At 42.2% G+C, this 17,119-nt stretch overlaps 1 protein-coding gene across 9 annotated transcripts in view; it reads left to right on the top strand.

The window, feature by feature from the left end:
- The window catches only part of AKAP9 (A-kinase anchoring protein 9), a 217,712-nt gene that overhangs the window by 90,121 nt on the left and 110,472 nt on the right, over positions 1–17,119 (top strand). For all 9 annotated transcript variants that reach the window (XM_059729014.1, XM_059729016.1, XM_059729012.1 and 6 more), the window contains 6 exons: positions 3,399–3,612; positions 5,441–5,520; positions 9,960–10,098; positions 10,626–10,723; positions 12,955–13,066; positions 13,531–13,729. In XM_059729014.1, the coding sequence (XP_059584997.1) occupies positions 3,399–3,612; positions 5,441–5,520; positions 9,960–10,098; positions 10,626–10,723; positions 12,955–13,066; positions 13,531–13,729 (842 nt within the window). The remainder of the gene's footprint in view (positions 1–3,398; positions 3,613–5,440; positions 5,521–9,959; positions 10,099–10,625; positions 10,724–12,954; positions 13,067–13,530; positions 13,730–17,119) is intronic.

Raw genomic sequence — 17,119 nt, 5'->3', positions numbered from 1 at the left:
TTTTTTCACCCGAGGTATTTTTTTTGACCCCTGGATATCTAGGGGTCTAATCTTGCTCCCCCACTGCAAATTTGCAGCGCGGAAAATGTTTTTTTTTGTTCCTGCACATGCCTCTTGCAGTGTCTCAAAGGGGTTTGAGACACTGCAAGAGGCATGTGCAGGCTCGTCTGGACGCGCCCCTTGGGTCTGCCTTTGCTGGACTACACCCATCCTTCCAAAGGGCTGCTGGAAGGAAGAGAAGAAAAAGAAGCAGCTGCCACCTTACAGCACTTCCATGTTTTTATTTTGGTTAGAAAATAAGCTTCTCTGCTTAAGAGAGCCAAGTTTAGAAGGGCTAATTTTTGGAGAAAGCATGCATGTAGTATGTGAATAAATATACTTTCAGTCCCCTATCTGCAGTTCTGTTGTAATAGCCTCCAAACCTGATTTCTATTATGACAGTCGCAAACTGTAATCAGTTATCAGACCAGCAAAGTAATTTGTTTTCATTGTTACAAAATCACTTTTAATGACTGTTTTAAGTATGTGCATTTTTGTAGCACTATGTGTTTATTTGGATGCATGTTAATACTGAGTAGCATGATGCATGAATACTTAGGAGCATTACAACTGCCATTTATTGGATCAGATCATAGGTCCATCTTGCCTAGTGTCCTGTATTCCTCTCCTTTTGGCGCACCACTTCTGTTAATGATAATGAAACAGCCTCCACAGGTTAGAAGAAAATACCACAGATCTATGTTATAAGTTCTCATAGCCAGCCACAGGTGGATCACCCATTAGAGGGGGAATTCTTCAGTGGTATAAAACCAGCTATACAGTTGGAGGAGTGACTATGCCAGTATTCTTGTGTCCTGGGAATCCTTGGCTGTCATAATGGTTTCTTTGAGTAACAAATGGTCAGTATTACTTAGAGTAGCCTGAAGGATTTTCTCAACTTAAACCAAACCAAGCCATGGCTACAGAATCAGAAAGACCAAAGGCCAAGTTTTCAGTTGCACTTCCTGAGCATAAGCTAGTTCCTACTGCTGGGCTTCTAAACTTTTTAAACTCTGACATCTGCGGAGCCCTGCATCAGAGACTTGCTTCCCAGTGTCAGGCTGCCTATAAGCCTATTGAAATTTCCTGGTGTGCAAGGAGTCCAGGATCAGGGAGCCACTCCCCTACTCCATGTTCCCCATGTGCCATCAAGCTTAAAGAGCATGCGGACAGCCTGGTATCAGGGACTGGCTCCCTGCTGATAGGCTGCACCTGGGTCATTTAAAGGTCTGGGCACATGGGGAGGCCACGATTTGGGAGCCACTTGCTTCCACTCCAAATTGTTTTAACTGAATTCTCTTTGTCTCTGAGCTTCCTTAGAAGCTATGAGGGAGCCGGTATGTTGTGTGGAACATACCCACTGAACTACGTATAAGTTCAATCAGTTCAAGTGGTTTTCTTAAAGCAAAATAAGGTTTAAAATATGCATTTATAGTAGTGAATCAGTAGAACAAGAATTTGCATTGGTACAGCGAAGTGGATATAGGTGGGGATCACTGTAATTCAGGCTCCAGCAGTTGGGGGAACAGCAGGCTTCCTGTAGGCTTGCCAGAGTCAATTTTACACATTTTTCAGGGTGGGCTCTCCCACACTTCTGTCTGAGGGAGCCCACCATGGGGCTGAATACTGTTGAACAGCAACACACAGGCTTTGCCACTGTCTGTATGAAGCGTGCCTGCAGAATACTGTTTCACTCAATCCATGGCAAAAAATTTCTTTGCTAGATGGGTCATCTTCACACTGCTCTTGCTCATCTTTTCAGCTTGCACCATGAAAAATGTTGAAATCATAGAAATTTATGATTGAAGGGACCTCGGGAGGTCATCTAGTCCAGTGGTTCTCAACCTTGTTCTCGCTGGGACCCATTAGCATAACTATCAGCTTGCCGTGACCCATACCCTCCCCTGACCCACAGAGTCTTTCGCTCTCTCTACACCCTTCCCTTCCAGCTGCTGCATCCGGCCCCCTCCCTCCCTCCCTCTCCTACTGCTTTACATTGCCCTGCTGTGCTCACCATGCCCCCCGCCCCTGCTGTGTGCTGGCTCCATCCAGCCTTGCAGCAGTTTCCCTTGGACCTCCCTGCAACACTTTTAAAATCTGCTTGCAACCCATGGGTTGAAAAATGCTGACCTAATCCAACCCCCTACTCAGAGCAGGAGCAGCCCCAACTATATCATCTGAGCCAAGGCTTTGCTTAGCTGGCTGGATGAGGGGTGAGGCTGGGAGGGGAAGGTTCTCCCTGCTGTGTGCCTGCGCCCATAGATGTGGGGGCTTTTCCTGGCCCAGTGCCAGGGTCTCCTGAGCCCTGCTTTGCTCTGCTGCCACACGGAAGAGGAGGGGAATTTCCCCCCACCTTCTCTATGTGGCAGGGCAGAGCAGGACTCAGGGTACCCATGCTGGGTGCTTGCCCCCACAGCTGGGCATGGAGAGGAGCAGGGAGCCCTTGCTTCAGGGGCTTTCCTCAGCCCAGCATGGTGTCCCAAGCCCTGCTCTGCCCTACCATGCATAGAAGGGGAGAGGGAAATTACCCTCCATTCCCATGCAGTAACAAAGCAAAATGGAGCTTGGGAGAGCCATGCTGGGCAGGGAGGAAGTTCCTGCATGCCTGTGCCCACAACCCCTAAGGCAGGGGATACTTACCTGCTCTGCTGTGGCCTGGACTTTTAAACTTTCTGCCAAAGCAGGGAATTGAACAACCTAATTGTACTAGGCTGCCCCTGGAAATATGTGGGGCTTCCACAGTGTTTCCAGGGATCGGCTGCTTTTCTTCTCTACACTTCAGGCAATTTTTTTTTAATGTTTTTCCCTGCCCTCCCTCTCCCCCAGTTTTCAGGTCATTTTTGGCCAAATGTCAGTTTTCTGGAGATTTAGGGAAAATACTACATTTTGGGCTTTCCCCTGAAATCTCCTGAAGCCCACATTCCAGTGGTCCCTAGATATAGGACTTGATCCAAAAGGCTTTATTGGACTTTAGGAGACTAGGGTATAGTTGGAAATGTAATTCTTGTGCTTTATACCCTGATTTTCCAGGATAAGTTTCAAAATAAATCAGTGAGATGATCTTTCAGTAACTACTGATAGATAATTTAATGATTTTGATCTTTATTTTAATTTTGTTGGAGTTTTTGTGTATTTTAAATTGAGAACATTATTTTATTCTACACATTTGGATTGAGAGTTTGTATATGAATACTAGGTGATAATAGTTAACAAATATTTAAATATTATAATTGTGTTTAGGGTTTGATTGGAATTATTTAAAGTTATTCCCTAAAATTAGTATATGTAATGCATACAAAAAGTTTGGACTCTGTTTTCTAATTTTTCACTTTCTGCAATATGTTTATTTTAATTCAAAGACTGATTTACAGCTACAAATGGAAGCCCAGCGCATTTGTCTCTCTCTAGTTTATTCAGCTCATGTAGACCAAGTTCGTGAGTATTTGCAAGCTGAAAAAGAGAGTGCACTCTGCAGCCTTAAAGAGGAGCTTGTCTATAATCATGCACAGGAAATGAATGAGCTTAAGAAAGCACATCAGTTGGAGCTCCAGACCTTGAAAGATCAGCAAACAGGTAGATTGTTAAAAATGATGATAGGCAATTCTCAATATAAAAAAAAAATTCTTTGAAATGATCATATGAGCAGAAAAGTTGGAGGAAAAATCTGTACTTGTCTAACAAAATATGTCTTTGCAGTTGAGTTTTTGAAATATTAAATGCCTTTTCAAAGTGTAGTGTATTTATAATTTATTATAAATAGGGATCTTTTCAAATAGTGGTCACATTTTTAGCAGAAACTGATTTGAGGTGGTTTCCATGTTAAACGGTAGGTCCCTAATGATAATGTTACATTAGGTCCTATACATTATAAATATCATGCATTGTTACAGTTCAGACTATTTAGGAAAAATTTGATCATCACTTTTGTTCTATATGTTAACTGAGCAGTGGAAGATGATTTTCAAATATTTGTTTCTGTTTTTTTTATTAGGTCAATAATTTTAAAAGGTTTATGTGAGAAATGTTTAGGCTTGGATTCTGTAATGAAATCTGAGTTAAATACAGTAGCACAATACCTTCCTTGTCTGTTTTTGCACTTTTTGTTCCCATCCTTGAATTCTTCCTATAGCTTCCTATCCACCCTAATCAAGCTTCTGTGGCCTTCTCTACACATTACAGGTATCGTGCAATTAACTAGTCAATTATGTACAGGCAACCTCTGCTTAGTGCTCTTAATTGGTTCCTGAAAAACTGAGTGTTAAGCGAAACCAAAAGTATTTGACTCAAGATGGCGACTGCAGTTGTTTTTAATCACCCAGGATGGTGACTGCAATCATTATAATGAAACTGGCTGAGTGCTAAGTGAAATTGGGAATCAATTTAAAATGAGTGTTATAGCAAAATAGTGCTAAGCAAAACAGCGTTAAGCAGGGGTTGCCTGTAATTATCTTGAGACCAGATACACAAGCAAAGTACCTATCAAGCCATAAAAGCTCCAACAGCTAAAAGTTAGACCTTGAAAACGTGCATTAACTTTATAGGTGGTTACTATTAAGCTTTAATTTGCCTGTGTAGCACGGTCTCCCCTGCAGGGCTCCCAGACACAGGGGTGCACCATGCCCAGCTGGGGCATGGAGTCCCCCAACTGAGGGGACTCTCAATTCCAGCAGCTGCCAACTATGGGTCCCAGCAGCCTCCCACAGCTGCCAGGACCCACAGTCCCACAGATGCTGGGTCCCCATAGCCTGCCTCCAGGGGCTTATTGTGCCTGAGAGCCCAGGGCTAGGAGATGGTATCTGCCATGATCTCCCAGCCCTGAGCATTTCACATACCCCCAAGGATGGGAGATTGCAGCACCTGTGATTTTCTTGGTGCAGAGCTCCCCCTGCATTAGCAGTAGGGTGTAATGGGATCTAATGTACAATCCCAGTCACGCCTCCTGTCATGCATGTGCAACATGGCAGGAAGCACAGTTGTGTGGATGACACATTAGATGCCATCTCATCTTTACCTACATGGGTAGAGGGGCCCTTGGTCACCCACCTCCAAAGCTTTTGTCTTTGCTTATTTCTTCATCTCACTCTTATCTACGATTCCTCCATTCTTGTTTTCCCATGTATTATCTTCTGACACAATCACTTCCTTTTCTTTCAGCAAATCTCTGTGGCATAACATATCAGTACATAGTTTTCCTTAAAACTCATTCAGTTACGGTAACTAAATCTAACCTACATGAATATTAAGCAGAAAAAATTCTGTTTCTCATTGCTTTTATTTGTCTGTCTGTCCATCCTAAAATTATGAGCTCCGTAAAGAAGGGACTGGGTCTTTTTGTTTGTTGGGAAATGCATGACATTTGGTAATGCAATAAATAAATAAGCTAAATAATTTGTATTCATAGATGAGGAAATTAGATCTGCAGCAATGCTTACAGAAAAGTTCAGCAAGGCAATATCTGAGGAATGTTCTCGGCTTACACAGGTAAGACCTTGCAAGGATCATTTTTTACATGGGATTTTTGAAAATCAAGAACTACTTAGTTATAAATAACATCTCTTTTCCTTCTTTGTTCTTCACATCTACCTTAGCAAGCTTTTCTTGGAACATTTTTTCTTTTCCAGTACTGCACTCCAAAGACAGACTGAGAGCAGCACTGGGTTACCTGGCTAGGCATCCAGGAACAGAATGCCTCCAAGCTATCTGTGCTATCTAATTGCTAGCTTTGGGTATGTGCAAAGCAGAAGCAGCCAGAGGGCCAGGGAGGGGGCTTGTTCTCAGGTGGGCGTCGTGTTGACCATGGTCAAGTGTAGCTGTAGCTTGACGAACCAGAATATTTTCCTCTTCCTTCCTTTATTTCTTTGGCTCCTGTTTTCCCCTCCCCCTGCCCCCCAACAATATTTTGTATGTAGTTCTTCTGAAGTCTTGAAATTGTCTTGTTTCCTTTCTGTTCTTTCCTGGGTGTCTACGTGTCCAGATTTAGTTGTTTGCCTGGTGGTAGACTCGCATACAGATTGGCATTCTGTTCCTGGATGCCTAGCCCTGCATATGTAGACAGCCACATACACGCTCAGACTGGGCATATGCATGAGTGACAAAACATGAAACAGACGGAGACTTCCCATTTTTTCTTAATAGCTCAGTAACTAGAGTATTCTCCTGGGAAGCTGGAAGTCCTGAATTCTGGGGTCCCTTGTCCCTTTTGTGTGAGGGGGACCTGGAACCAGGACCTATAGCTTCATTGGCAAGTACCTAGCCATTGAACTGTGTGTACCACAGCCCTTTTACCATCTGGAGCCTAAGCCGGGGGTTTTAGCCAGCTACATTTCTGGTAATCCAAGGCCTTTATAGGCATGTCCAGGCAAATATGCATATGCGTTTCCCTGGGGACAAATAGCAGCGGCACATAGTTGTGCCACTGCTACTTCTCCCCAGGGAATGCCCCTGCACACACGTTCCGTGGCATAGCAAATTGCCCTGGGTGGTTCCTGGGGTCCTGGGGGCCTTCTGGGCGTGCGGAGCCTGGCAGGCAGCCTGAATGTGGCTCTGACCAGCCAGTCTCCAGTTTTGGGCGGCACATGCTGCAGCTACGTGCACTGCCCTGCTTTTTTTAAAACCGGTTTTCCTTTTTTTCTTCTCTTTTTTTAGATACCAGGATTTCCTGGTATCTAATTTTGGCTCCACCCTGCAAATAGGCAGCAAAGAGAACCTTTTCACATGCACTGCATGCATTTTGTGACCCTCAAAAGCCTGAGGCACAGCAGGCCACACATGAGCACTCGTCTGGATGCACTCTGTGTCCACAAGGGCTATGAGTATGGGCCCCAACCCCCATTATGCATGTGCAGTTTGTTCAGCTAGGTAGTCACACAGTCATCCATGTGCACATGGCTATATCCCCAAAAATAGAATGCTAACCTCTGTGTAGGTGACATTTTGGCACTTTGATCATCTAAAACACCATGTAAACAACCAAATCTGAATGCTTAAAGGACCAGGAAGAGAATAGAATGTCACTCTTATGGTCAGAATTACTAAACTGATAACTTTTAATTCCAGTAGGAATGTTTATGATCACTAGTCAGCCTTCTACATAATACAGACCAAAGTGCCTAACCCTGTAATTTCCACTTCAAGTCTATAACTTTTGTTTAAGCTATAGTATATGTTTTAAATCTTTTTTAAAGATTTCTAATAATGGAGAATGTACCAGATCCTTAAGTAAACAGTTCCCAATGTTTAACTGTCATCATTGAAATAAGGCACCAGGTCCAACTAACACGCTGCCTCCTCTGGTAAAGCAGCATTTCCCCGCCCCCTCCCTCCCCCCCTCCCATGTCGGTCAGCTGTGCAATCAAAACAAAACAAAAACGGGGAAGGGAGGCGGTGCAGAGTAGGTCAGCAGAGATGGGAGTGTGCCTGGTGGCATGGGGAAACAGGGAGAGTGATTGCTAGGCTCACAGGTGTGCATGGGCCTGTGGGAGAGAGGAGCTTACCAAAGTTTGAGTTCAAAACCCTGGGCTGGGGGAGCAGGCGTGGTTCCTTGATAGAGGAAGGCCCATTGCTCTCCCTGCCCGTTGCGGAGCCACAATGGACCCTGGCCCTGGCCACGCCCAGCAGCTGTCACGGCCTGGTGTCTCCTCCCATGGGCACCCTTGTTCCATGTGCCTGGCCTTCCCTCCTCATCACCACCTCTCTGCATGTACCTGCCAGCAGGCACAGAATGGGCTCCATGGTCCCTAGCCTCCAAAAGGAAAAGCTCTGCACTGGCATGCTATCCTAGACTGGCCATACATGCATGCACATGCATGTGGCACCCCCTGCTTCCAGTCATCCTCCCCAACTCCCCCCAACCCAAAAAGCCCCTTGCAAGCTGGAAGGTTGCCAGCCTACAAGGTGAAATCTGGGTGTTTCCTGTATTTTTTCCGTTTGAAAGATAAAATCTGTGTTTTTTCTAGTTTAAAGGAGAACATCTGCGTGTTTTCTCCCTTAAAGGAGAAAATCCATGTTTTCTGCATTTCTTCACGGTGAACAGAAAACCCAGTTCCCTGGTCATAAGGCATGTTTTTTACTTCTCACTTAGTTATTTTAGCTTTCTCTAAACCCTTTCCAATTTTTCAACTTCTTTTTTGAAGTGTAGATACTAGAACTGGCCATGGTATTCCAGCAGAGGTCTTACTAATGATTGCTTGCCACAGAGTTGCACTGAGACATTATGTTCAATTGATTATCTACCAAAGTCATTGTTTTTTAGGGAGTAGTCTCACATTATAAATATTACTTCTGTTCTTTATTTCTAGGGGCATATGACCTTGCATTTCACTGTATTAAAATACATACAAGACATCTATCTATTTTGAATATAAGTGTGGGGAGTTTTTGTTTCATCAGGCATTGCTAACCTTTGTCGATGATCACATAATTGTATTGATATTGCAGTTGTAAGCCCTCTTTCCTGGCTTCTTTCTTTTGGTTCTACCTCTTTCTTTACACAGGTCCAATTTATATCTCCTCGTGGAAGACAGCATGTTATTTTTCTTCTAGCATGTTATTATTCTGTTCTAGGAAGCACCTAAAAAAAATCATGGATTCTATTTTCAGTGTTAATAGTGTATAGTATATTCAACTACTTACAATCAGAAGGAAGCAATAATGTCACTGTTTATTACTACAGAGAACTGCTTGTGTAGCCCAGTTAATTTTCTGACTAAAGTTTTCATGAACTGTACTTGGGAGCTACTACAGAGAGATTGAACTGGGTTCTATCAAATAAACTAGTAAATTAATTCTAAATGCAGACTCTATAGTATTACTAGGAAATAATACTCCTGCAAGTACTATCAGTACTCTTAAGTCTAGATGGTAGAAACACATAGGAGGTCATTCTTGGCCATTGCTCCTCAGCCCTAGAACTCCCTCCATGTTGAAGCCTGCCAGAGCCCAAGCCTGGACTCTTTCAGAAGTGTTGCAAGACCTTTCTATTTGGACAGGCCAAGATGCTGTTTAGGGGATTTCTGCTTCATTTTGTTTTATTTTACTTTGTTATTTTGTTTAATTTATTTTAATTTCCCTTTTAAGTTGGTCCATCTCTTACTGTAAGCTGCCCTAAACCTTTGTTTGGAAAGGCAGCTTATAAATCACATTAATAAAATAATAGTGCCAGAGCCAGAAAGAACAACAATAATTCTTGAGATGCCAAGTTAAGTTTATAGGGCGATTAGCTAGATAATTTTTTCTAAATCTTGTAAACTGAAATTCAGAGAGAAACCCCACAAAGCCATCTTTGCAGTCACTTTTTTCAGCATACAGCTACACCTTCAACACAGTACCACTACCATGGAAAAATGTTGCTTCCTTTATCCTGGTTATCATAAAGATGCCACGTATTTTTCTGCTTACCCAGTGGCAACAAACAAATTAAGTTTTTTTAATTCTGGAGCGGGGATTGTGTTCACTTGCATCATTCCCTTTTTGTTCCACCTGTTTGATTTATATCCTTAATAATAGTACATACTGATCTTTGCAAAAATCTGTTCCCTGTTGTAGGACTCTTGTATTTTTTCCACAGTAGAGGTTATTTCTCAAATGCAAAAGATCAGGGAATCAGAATGAAGGTATGAAGCAATATGAATTAATCTGTGACCAACCACAAAGTAGGCCTTATTCTGCAAACTTTGCAAGATTTGGCAGCATCCACTTTAATGCAGTGGCTTTTTTTTCCCTAAAAGAACTCTACTTTTCACATTTTGTTCAGTCTCTCCAAATTGTAAGCATCTCTTATCTGAAAACTTTAGACAGCTGCATACGGTGATTTCTACAGAAGATACTTTTCCATAGATAGTGCTATTTTTTGTTCTTAGTTTGCTTGTCTTTATGAAGTCATAACCCATTTTCATTTTTTAATATTCTTGTTTGTTATGTAGTCTTTGTGCAGTGTTCAGAGTGAGCAGTACTCAACTACTGTTGAAGTTAGTGATGGAGAACAAGAAATATCCCACGCTGCTTTTACTGAGAGAGAGAAATCTAACCTTGAATTGCCGATACAGAGAGTTCAAGCTCAAGGTAAGATAGAGAGAGAGTCTCTCTCTCTCACACGCGCACGCACGCACGCACCTACCCGCCAGTAACTTTTGGGTTTTGCTCATACTGTTATGCTAATATATCTGTGGAAATTATTGAACTAAGCTAAATAATAATATTTATGCTCAGAATTTGAGTGAAATGGATACAAATGTACTTAACTGACTAGTTGTATTTGAATATATGTCAGTATTCTGAACAGCCTTTATTATGAGTGCTATACTGTACTTTACTGTTTACAGTGCTCATTACAGTAGAAATTTCATGTGGATTAGTGAAAGGGATGATTTTTCTCCTTACATTTCTGGAAAAACAGAGGTTTTATCATAAACTATAAAAAGAGATGTATACAAAGTGCAAAATCATACAGGCCTATTTATGTAATCATTTTTATGCTAATAATCTTGTGACAAATTATGTGAGCAATTTACCATATTAAAAGACAATGTACAGTGGTACAGTAAGTGTAAATGTAATAGAAAATGTCACCATTCTGCTTTGTAATTTAGCCTTGCAAGAAAATATGCAAATTCTTCTGAACAAGATAAGGGAAGAGTGCAACAGGATGATGGCACTTCATACACAGTTTATGAGTGACTGCAAAAAGGTAAGTTATTTTCAGTTTCTATGATCACAAAATGAATATGTATTAAATGCAGTGAAACTTATTTCTTTAAGTTCCAATCCTGAAAGCACTTATGCCCTTATTTAAATGTATTCATGTCAGCTTCCCTTTGAATGTAAGGTGTACTATATGTGCCGTGTTTGCAGGATCAAGGCCACAATTTTTAATATCTGTTTAATGACTTGTCATGGACCTGAACCTAAGAAAAGGAAGCAAAGTTTTTAAAATTAAATTGGGAACATTCTTAAGTATGATATTTTGCGTCACATAAAACTAGCTTGGCATTCTTGGTGAAAGAGAATATATAGCAGCATTTGTATAGTTGTCAGTGTCAGTCTTCTGTGCCTAAATTCAACCTAAGTCTGTTAAGGTGACCTACAAAGTTGATTTGGATTTGGTACTAAATGTGAACAGAAATGAAGCTATCCAGATGCTTTCAAAAGAAGCTTCTTAAATTGATGCTTATGAACAAACTAGCTTAAATATGAATAAACTAACTTAAATAAAGTTAATAAAATTGTAAGAGAAGAAAATTTCAAATAATCTTGAAAACATCATTTTAAAAGCAAGTATGTAAATAGAATACAGTAGTAAAATATTCATCTACCTTAAAGTAATGCTAATTTTTGTTGCTTGCTCATATGTCATCTAAGTAGAGTTGGGTGAAATTTCTTTAGTGAATCATTTACTTGCTGAAAATGCAGTTTTGGCAGAAATCATTCAACAGCAATTTCAGAAATATGAAATGGACTGTTCAAGGTTCCTGGATATTTTTTTAATAAGAACAAAGAAAACTGCTAGGTGAAGAAGGAGGAGCATGTCAGTGCTATTGCAGATACCCTTTTGCCCACCTAACCAAGTGGTTAGTTTCAAAGACCTCTTTGTTTCGTCTGAGAAGATTGGGATCCACTTTGCTCCTTGTCCCAAGAGAGTGCCTGGGTCTTTTTTTAGTGTGGATCTATTTTTTGAAGTTGGATCTTGAAGTTGTTCTTAGTTTTATATATTCCATGAAAAAAAAAAAATTGAGCTGGAGAGAGAACAATTCTGTAAGATGCTGTTTAGGTCATTCTTCTGAGAGGTGAGAGATCTTGGTCTGAATCCCAAATCCATGCATTTGAAATGCTCTAACCCCAGGGACTGTAAGTCATTTTAGAATGGATTGTGCTCGCTCTCTCTCCTCTTGGGTGGAGTATTACTTTTTATAAAATACTTAATATTAACTGGAATAGAGACTGAAGTAGCTTATTCTAAAATACCCTTTATTGTTCTGGGAGATCAATGACTTTGGTTCAGGTCCCCTCATTTAGAGTAGAGGCTTGATCATCAGTGTCTGACATCCTGAGTAACTTAATCAACCAGCGCAACCAGGCTGTTGGGTAAAAGAAAAGCTGCTGCTGTCACCATCTTTTTCTCTGGCTTTTTGAATGTACAGTAGCTTGTCACTTGCTTCACTGTTCTTAAAAGCACCTGAAAATAAAATGTTTTGTTTTATATCAGGAAAAACAATTCCCACACCTGCTTTTCAGTTTGGCAGCCAAACCAACCCCCATCACCCCCCCCCCCATATTTATTTATGGAGCACTTTTGTAGGGATATAAAGTACAAACTTCGCATCTGAATTGACAGTTGTCATTCTAAATGCTCTTTGCAGCTATTGCCTACCTGCTTTTTTAAAGTAGAAGGGAGAGGAGTTCAGATTTTATAGAAGAATACTACTTTATTAGCAACATGTATTTAATAGGGGTGTTATCAGCAGTTCTTCATCCATTACCATGAAAACAAATGTGTCACCTTTTCCTGTGTTTCAGCCATCCATATCTAGGTAAACTCAAGAATACTCTAGAACTCAGTATACCTACAGAATATTTTTTCTGGGCAAATAGTACAGCATTCTTTCATACAAATATAAGATTATTTTGAAAAAATGATGACTGTTCTTATTAATGCAGCATCACTGGGAAATTTGAGAGTAGTATGGTACATTTTCTCCTTTTGTATATTTAGTGGATAAATGCAGTACACTCAGCAGTTAATTTAGAAGGTAGTTGCAAAATGTAGGACCGGGGTAAGTAGAGATAAATATTGTACTATAGAATAACAGCACCCATGATGCGTTTTCAGGATAGTTACAGTTTATATTCTTGATTTAAATATACAAATTATAATCAGTTAAATATTATATATTTTTCCTCTACCTGATTTTTTTTTCTTAGGTCAGAGAAAATCAAGTGTCATATGCTGAGTTTGAGCCTAGAAAAGATGATGATGAAATTTGTTCTCTACAGCTGAAAATAGAATGCTTACAGACTCCTTCACAAGACCTTGGTAAAAAGATACATATGCTATTTCTAATACGTCTTTACCTATATAGATGGACTAATGGCTTTAAATCTCAATTAGTTTCTAGTGGATAAAACAAATTTAACAAAATGACAGAAGCGTCAATGCCATCTATTTTATTTATTCATTCATTCATTCATTTTGTTCTTTTAAGTCTCTGGGATGTTGTTTAGAAATGTAACGGACATACTCTGAAGCTAGACACTTCAGCAGTGCTGAAAAATTGGATTACTTCTTGTTTTATTTTTCAAGAGGGAAGGATAAGTATTACTTGAATTCATTTTTAATATACAAGACTTCTCTGTTAGCACAATTACCTTCATTAAAATTATATGAGTTCTCTGCTGTTATTGCTATTCAGTTTTTTATTATTATTTTACATAGAAAGTTGACATGTATTAATATAATTAACTGACTTTTTTCTCCCACATCAAATGACCTATTTGTAGATGTTATGGTCAGAGAATCCCATTGGGAAGAGATGGAGGACCATAAGAGACAACTTGAAAAACAACATGCTCAAGAACTAGAGCACCTCCGATCCTATTTCCAGCAGCAGTTGAAAGAAACTGAAGAGAGATACACAACCGAGATCATTCATTTACAAAACAGACTTCAGAATAACAGTGGCTCTTCTGAACACTTCAGGTATCCATCATTTTTGTTGTCCTTTTCTACAATATTTACAGTTTTTTAAACTGAGCAACCATATTACAGATACTAATGTTTAAAAAGCTGATGTGGGCCAGATTTTCAGCTTTTACTAGCAACATCAGACAGAAGACCAGTCAGGGTGACTGGCACCTTAGACCAGTGGCTCTCAACCTTTTTAGATTCAAAGCAACCCTTGTTAGACTCAAAGCACCCCTCAGAAAATGCCAGTTCTTAGCTTTCACTTGTCTTTTGATTGTGGAAAAATACTAGAGTAATTCTTCTGTTGCAAGAACTCAGAAAAACCAGAGCATGTTTTGGACACTATGGATTCCTGTTTGAAATTTTAGGGTTTCTCTTGTGAGACATGTAGGTATTTGCCCACTTAACAGTGCTAATATTGTGCAGCACCCTGTAGCACCCTTAGAAGGATCTTGTATCACCTTAGGTCTCGTGACATTGCCTTAAGTTTGCCAGCAACCTAAGGCAGTTGTGCTATTGGGTTCTAAGGAATGTTATGCTCCACTTACCAAACCTTATGACCTGTCATACCAGATGTGCATGGCAGGTCATGCAGTTCTGGGAATGAGGCATAAAATTCCTCAAACCCCAAGGAAGTGGGAAGCTCCGTGATCCCCAGCTGAATCCCTTCACACATGGAAGTGACAGCCATAGAGCTGGAAGTCCCCCATACCCACTGGCAAGAACGTAAACAAGTGGAAATGCAACTAGGGCTCTTAATCGCACATCTACTTTTTAAAGGTCTGAGCCACACTGAGCCCAACAAAGTGCCCGGACCTTTAAAGAGAGGCCCTGCAGCTGGGACTCCCAGCTGAATGCCTGCCACTTTTTTCAGCTCCCTGGGTGCTATAAGCTTGACACTGAGGAAAGGCTCCCCAGTGTCAAGTTCACAGTCAGACTGTCTCCAAAGTATGGAAGGGAATGTGAGAAGCACAGGTAAAGAGGGAACATGTAGAAATGGCATGGATGGCAGTGTAGGATGTATTACTGGTAAGGGAGAGGGTATGCAGGTGGGGATTAAACAGATCAGAAAAATACCCAAGGGAAAACTGTGAGAACATAGAATCAACTTACCACTTGGGAATGCAGGTGTGCAGAGAAGGTGTGGAAGAGTGGGGGAGGTTTGCAAAGAGAACTTAATTGTATTGACATACAAGATAGCAATGTACTGAGTGGACCAAAGAGAGCAAATGAGCCAGCAAATAAGACTGTTGATAGTGTGCATGAGAGTGACGATCTAAAAGATATAGACCCTGTTGGTGTGCAAGGGACTATTCTTCACACCACAAGAATGCATGCAGCTAGCCACGCATGAACTGCAAACATACATTGACAGAGATAAGATCTGGGAACAAGTGGGATGAACAAGTGGGCATTAAAAGACTGGGGAACACTGTTCCAGGAAAATTCTAGGTGTCAGGTAGGGGGAGCAGGGGAAATAACAGAATGGGTTGAGAGGAAAGTGATGAAAGCATGACAAGCAATCCCATTTGAAGAGACAATGTGTAACAGGGGGCCTACTTGGGCCAATCTCCGTGGCCCGCCCACCTGTTCTTGGGCCAACCACCCGCCTTCTTGCCCACCACACCTTGATGTTAATTGATTAATTAATAGATGTCAATTAAGCAGGAGGCTGCCCCGATGCCAGGGGGTGCTCTCTGCATCTCCTTTCCTCCCCTGTACCACAGGCCAAGCCTCACAGATGGCATCTTGATGTTCACATGATCACCAGCCCCCACACTGTGCCCAGAATCCTCCTAACGGGACCCCTCCATGATCCCTCCACTCAGGCAGCCTCTCCGCCTTCATTCAGGCTACCTAGCCCCCCGAAACTATTTTCCCCTCTCGGGTGTGGTCCCCCGGGACCTCTGGCTCCCAGCCCTGGCCTGCCTCCAGGCCAGTCGAGACCCCAGGCCCCTGGCTCTTGGGCGTCCCTCGCAGTGGGCCCCTGGCCCTTTTGACCGTCCTGGTCCTGGCCCCAGCATGGGCCAGTCGAGGGTACTCATTCAGGTCAGGTCTCTAGCCCCTCACTCTCTCCTGGGGTCTGCCCTCTGGGCCCTTCACACAGGGGTTACCCACCCAGTGGTAGGGGCTAGGGGTTAAGGCGCCCCGACCCGCCTTTCACCGAGGTGGTAACTGGCCTAGCATTTCCTGGGGGCTCCCACACCACTGAGAGCCCCACCAGGCCACCCACTCCCAGCAGGGTGCAGTTTTAGGTCATACCCAGGACCAGGACCCTCCTGACCATCCCCTACAGCTCCTCCCTTACCTCCAGATGTAGATCTCAGCAGCCTTCCGGCCAGGTGATGTTGTTGCCTGGCCTCTAGCAGCCGAACTGCCCTGTTTATATAGACAGCCCCTGACTCCAAAATGGCTGCCCTCATCAGGCACCTGGTGGCTGCCAGCACCAGGCCCTTAAAGTGGCAGGCACACACAGTGCCCTGCCACACAATGGTAAGGGAAGACTGTCAGGCAGTTATACAAGAACTGGTATAGAAATGCTAATATGATGTGAAATAAAAGGTGATGTTGATTGTTTAAAGTGGATATATCAGGGGAAGGGGAGATGCATCTTGTTGAGGCTATATGTAAGCAAGAGGCGAAGTGATGTCAGAGGATAAGCACAAAGGTAAATGAAACAGTAGTGTGACAGGGGACAACGTTCTGTCCCAGGTATCAATGTCAGTCCACCCACCTGCCTATATGGAGCAGTCTGCCCAGTCTCTCCTGTCACAACTTTGCTAGATAATAAACTGGTGGTAAATGTGGGAAGCTTCCTATTATATGCCCCAATGCCAGGGGGCACTATCCACAGCTCAATACCTTCCCTACACCGTGGCCTATGCTTCGCAAATGGCATCCAGATATTTATTACATCCCACAGGTAGATTTCAAAGGATGTAACTCGCACTCGCCCATTTTTAAAGAGGTGTTCACCATCCTTGGGAGACAGAGCAAGGGCAGCTGGGTTTGGGATCCGGACCTGCCCCTAGCCAACCCAATTCTGCCAATTGAGCAGGGGGCAGCTTTGACCCAGACCCCAGGATGGCCCTGTGCTGAATCCTGAATCTGGTTCGGACCCAGGGCTGTCCCCTCTCCAATCCTGAGGATCAGGCAAAACCCAGAACTCTGCGCCATGCCTAGCACCTTAAAGAGCCTTAAAAACTGGGGCTACAGAGCAAGACTTTTTAAGGTGCCATATCCTGGCAAACCCACATCCTGTTACTGATAATCAGATGATTTTACAGACATCTTTAAAGACAGAGCAAGGTTGAATATAGTTTTGGGGAGGACCATCATCTTCATGGTGTTGATTCTTCCCATCCAACTTAGAAGATTTTGCCAAAAATTCAGTTCTTCTTTCAT

This window comes from Alligator mississippiensis, chromosome 5 (genome assembly GCF_030867095.1).
Source record: "Alligator mississippiensis isolate rAllMis1 chromosome 5, rAllMis1, whole genome shotgun sequence".
NCBI lineage: Eukaryota > Metazoa > Chordata > Crocodylia > Alligatoridae > Alligator > Alligator mississippiensis.
Note: the sequence above shows the minus strand (reverse complement) of the source record. Positions and strands in the feature narration are given on the sequence as shown.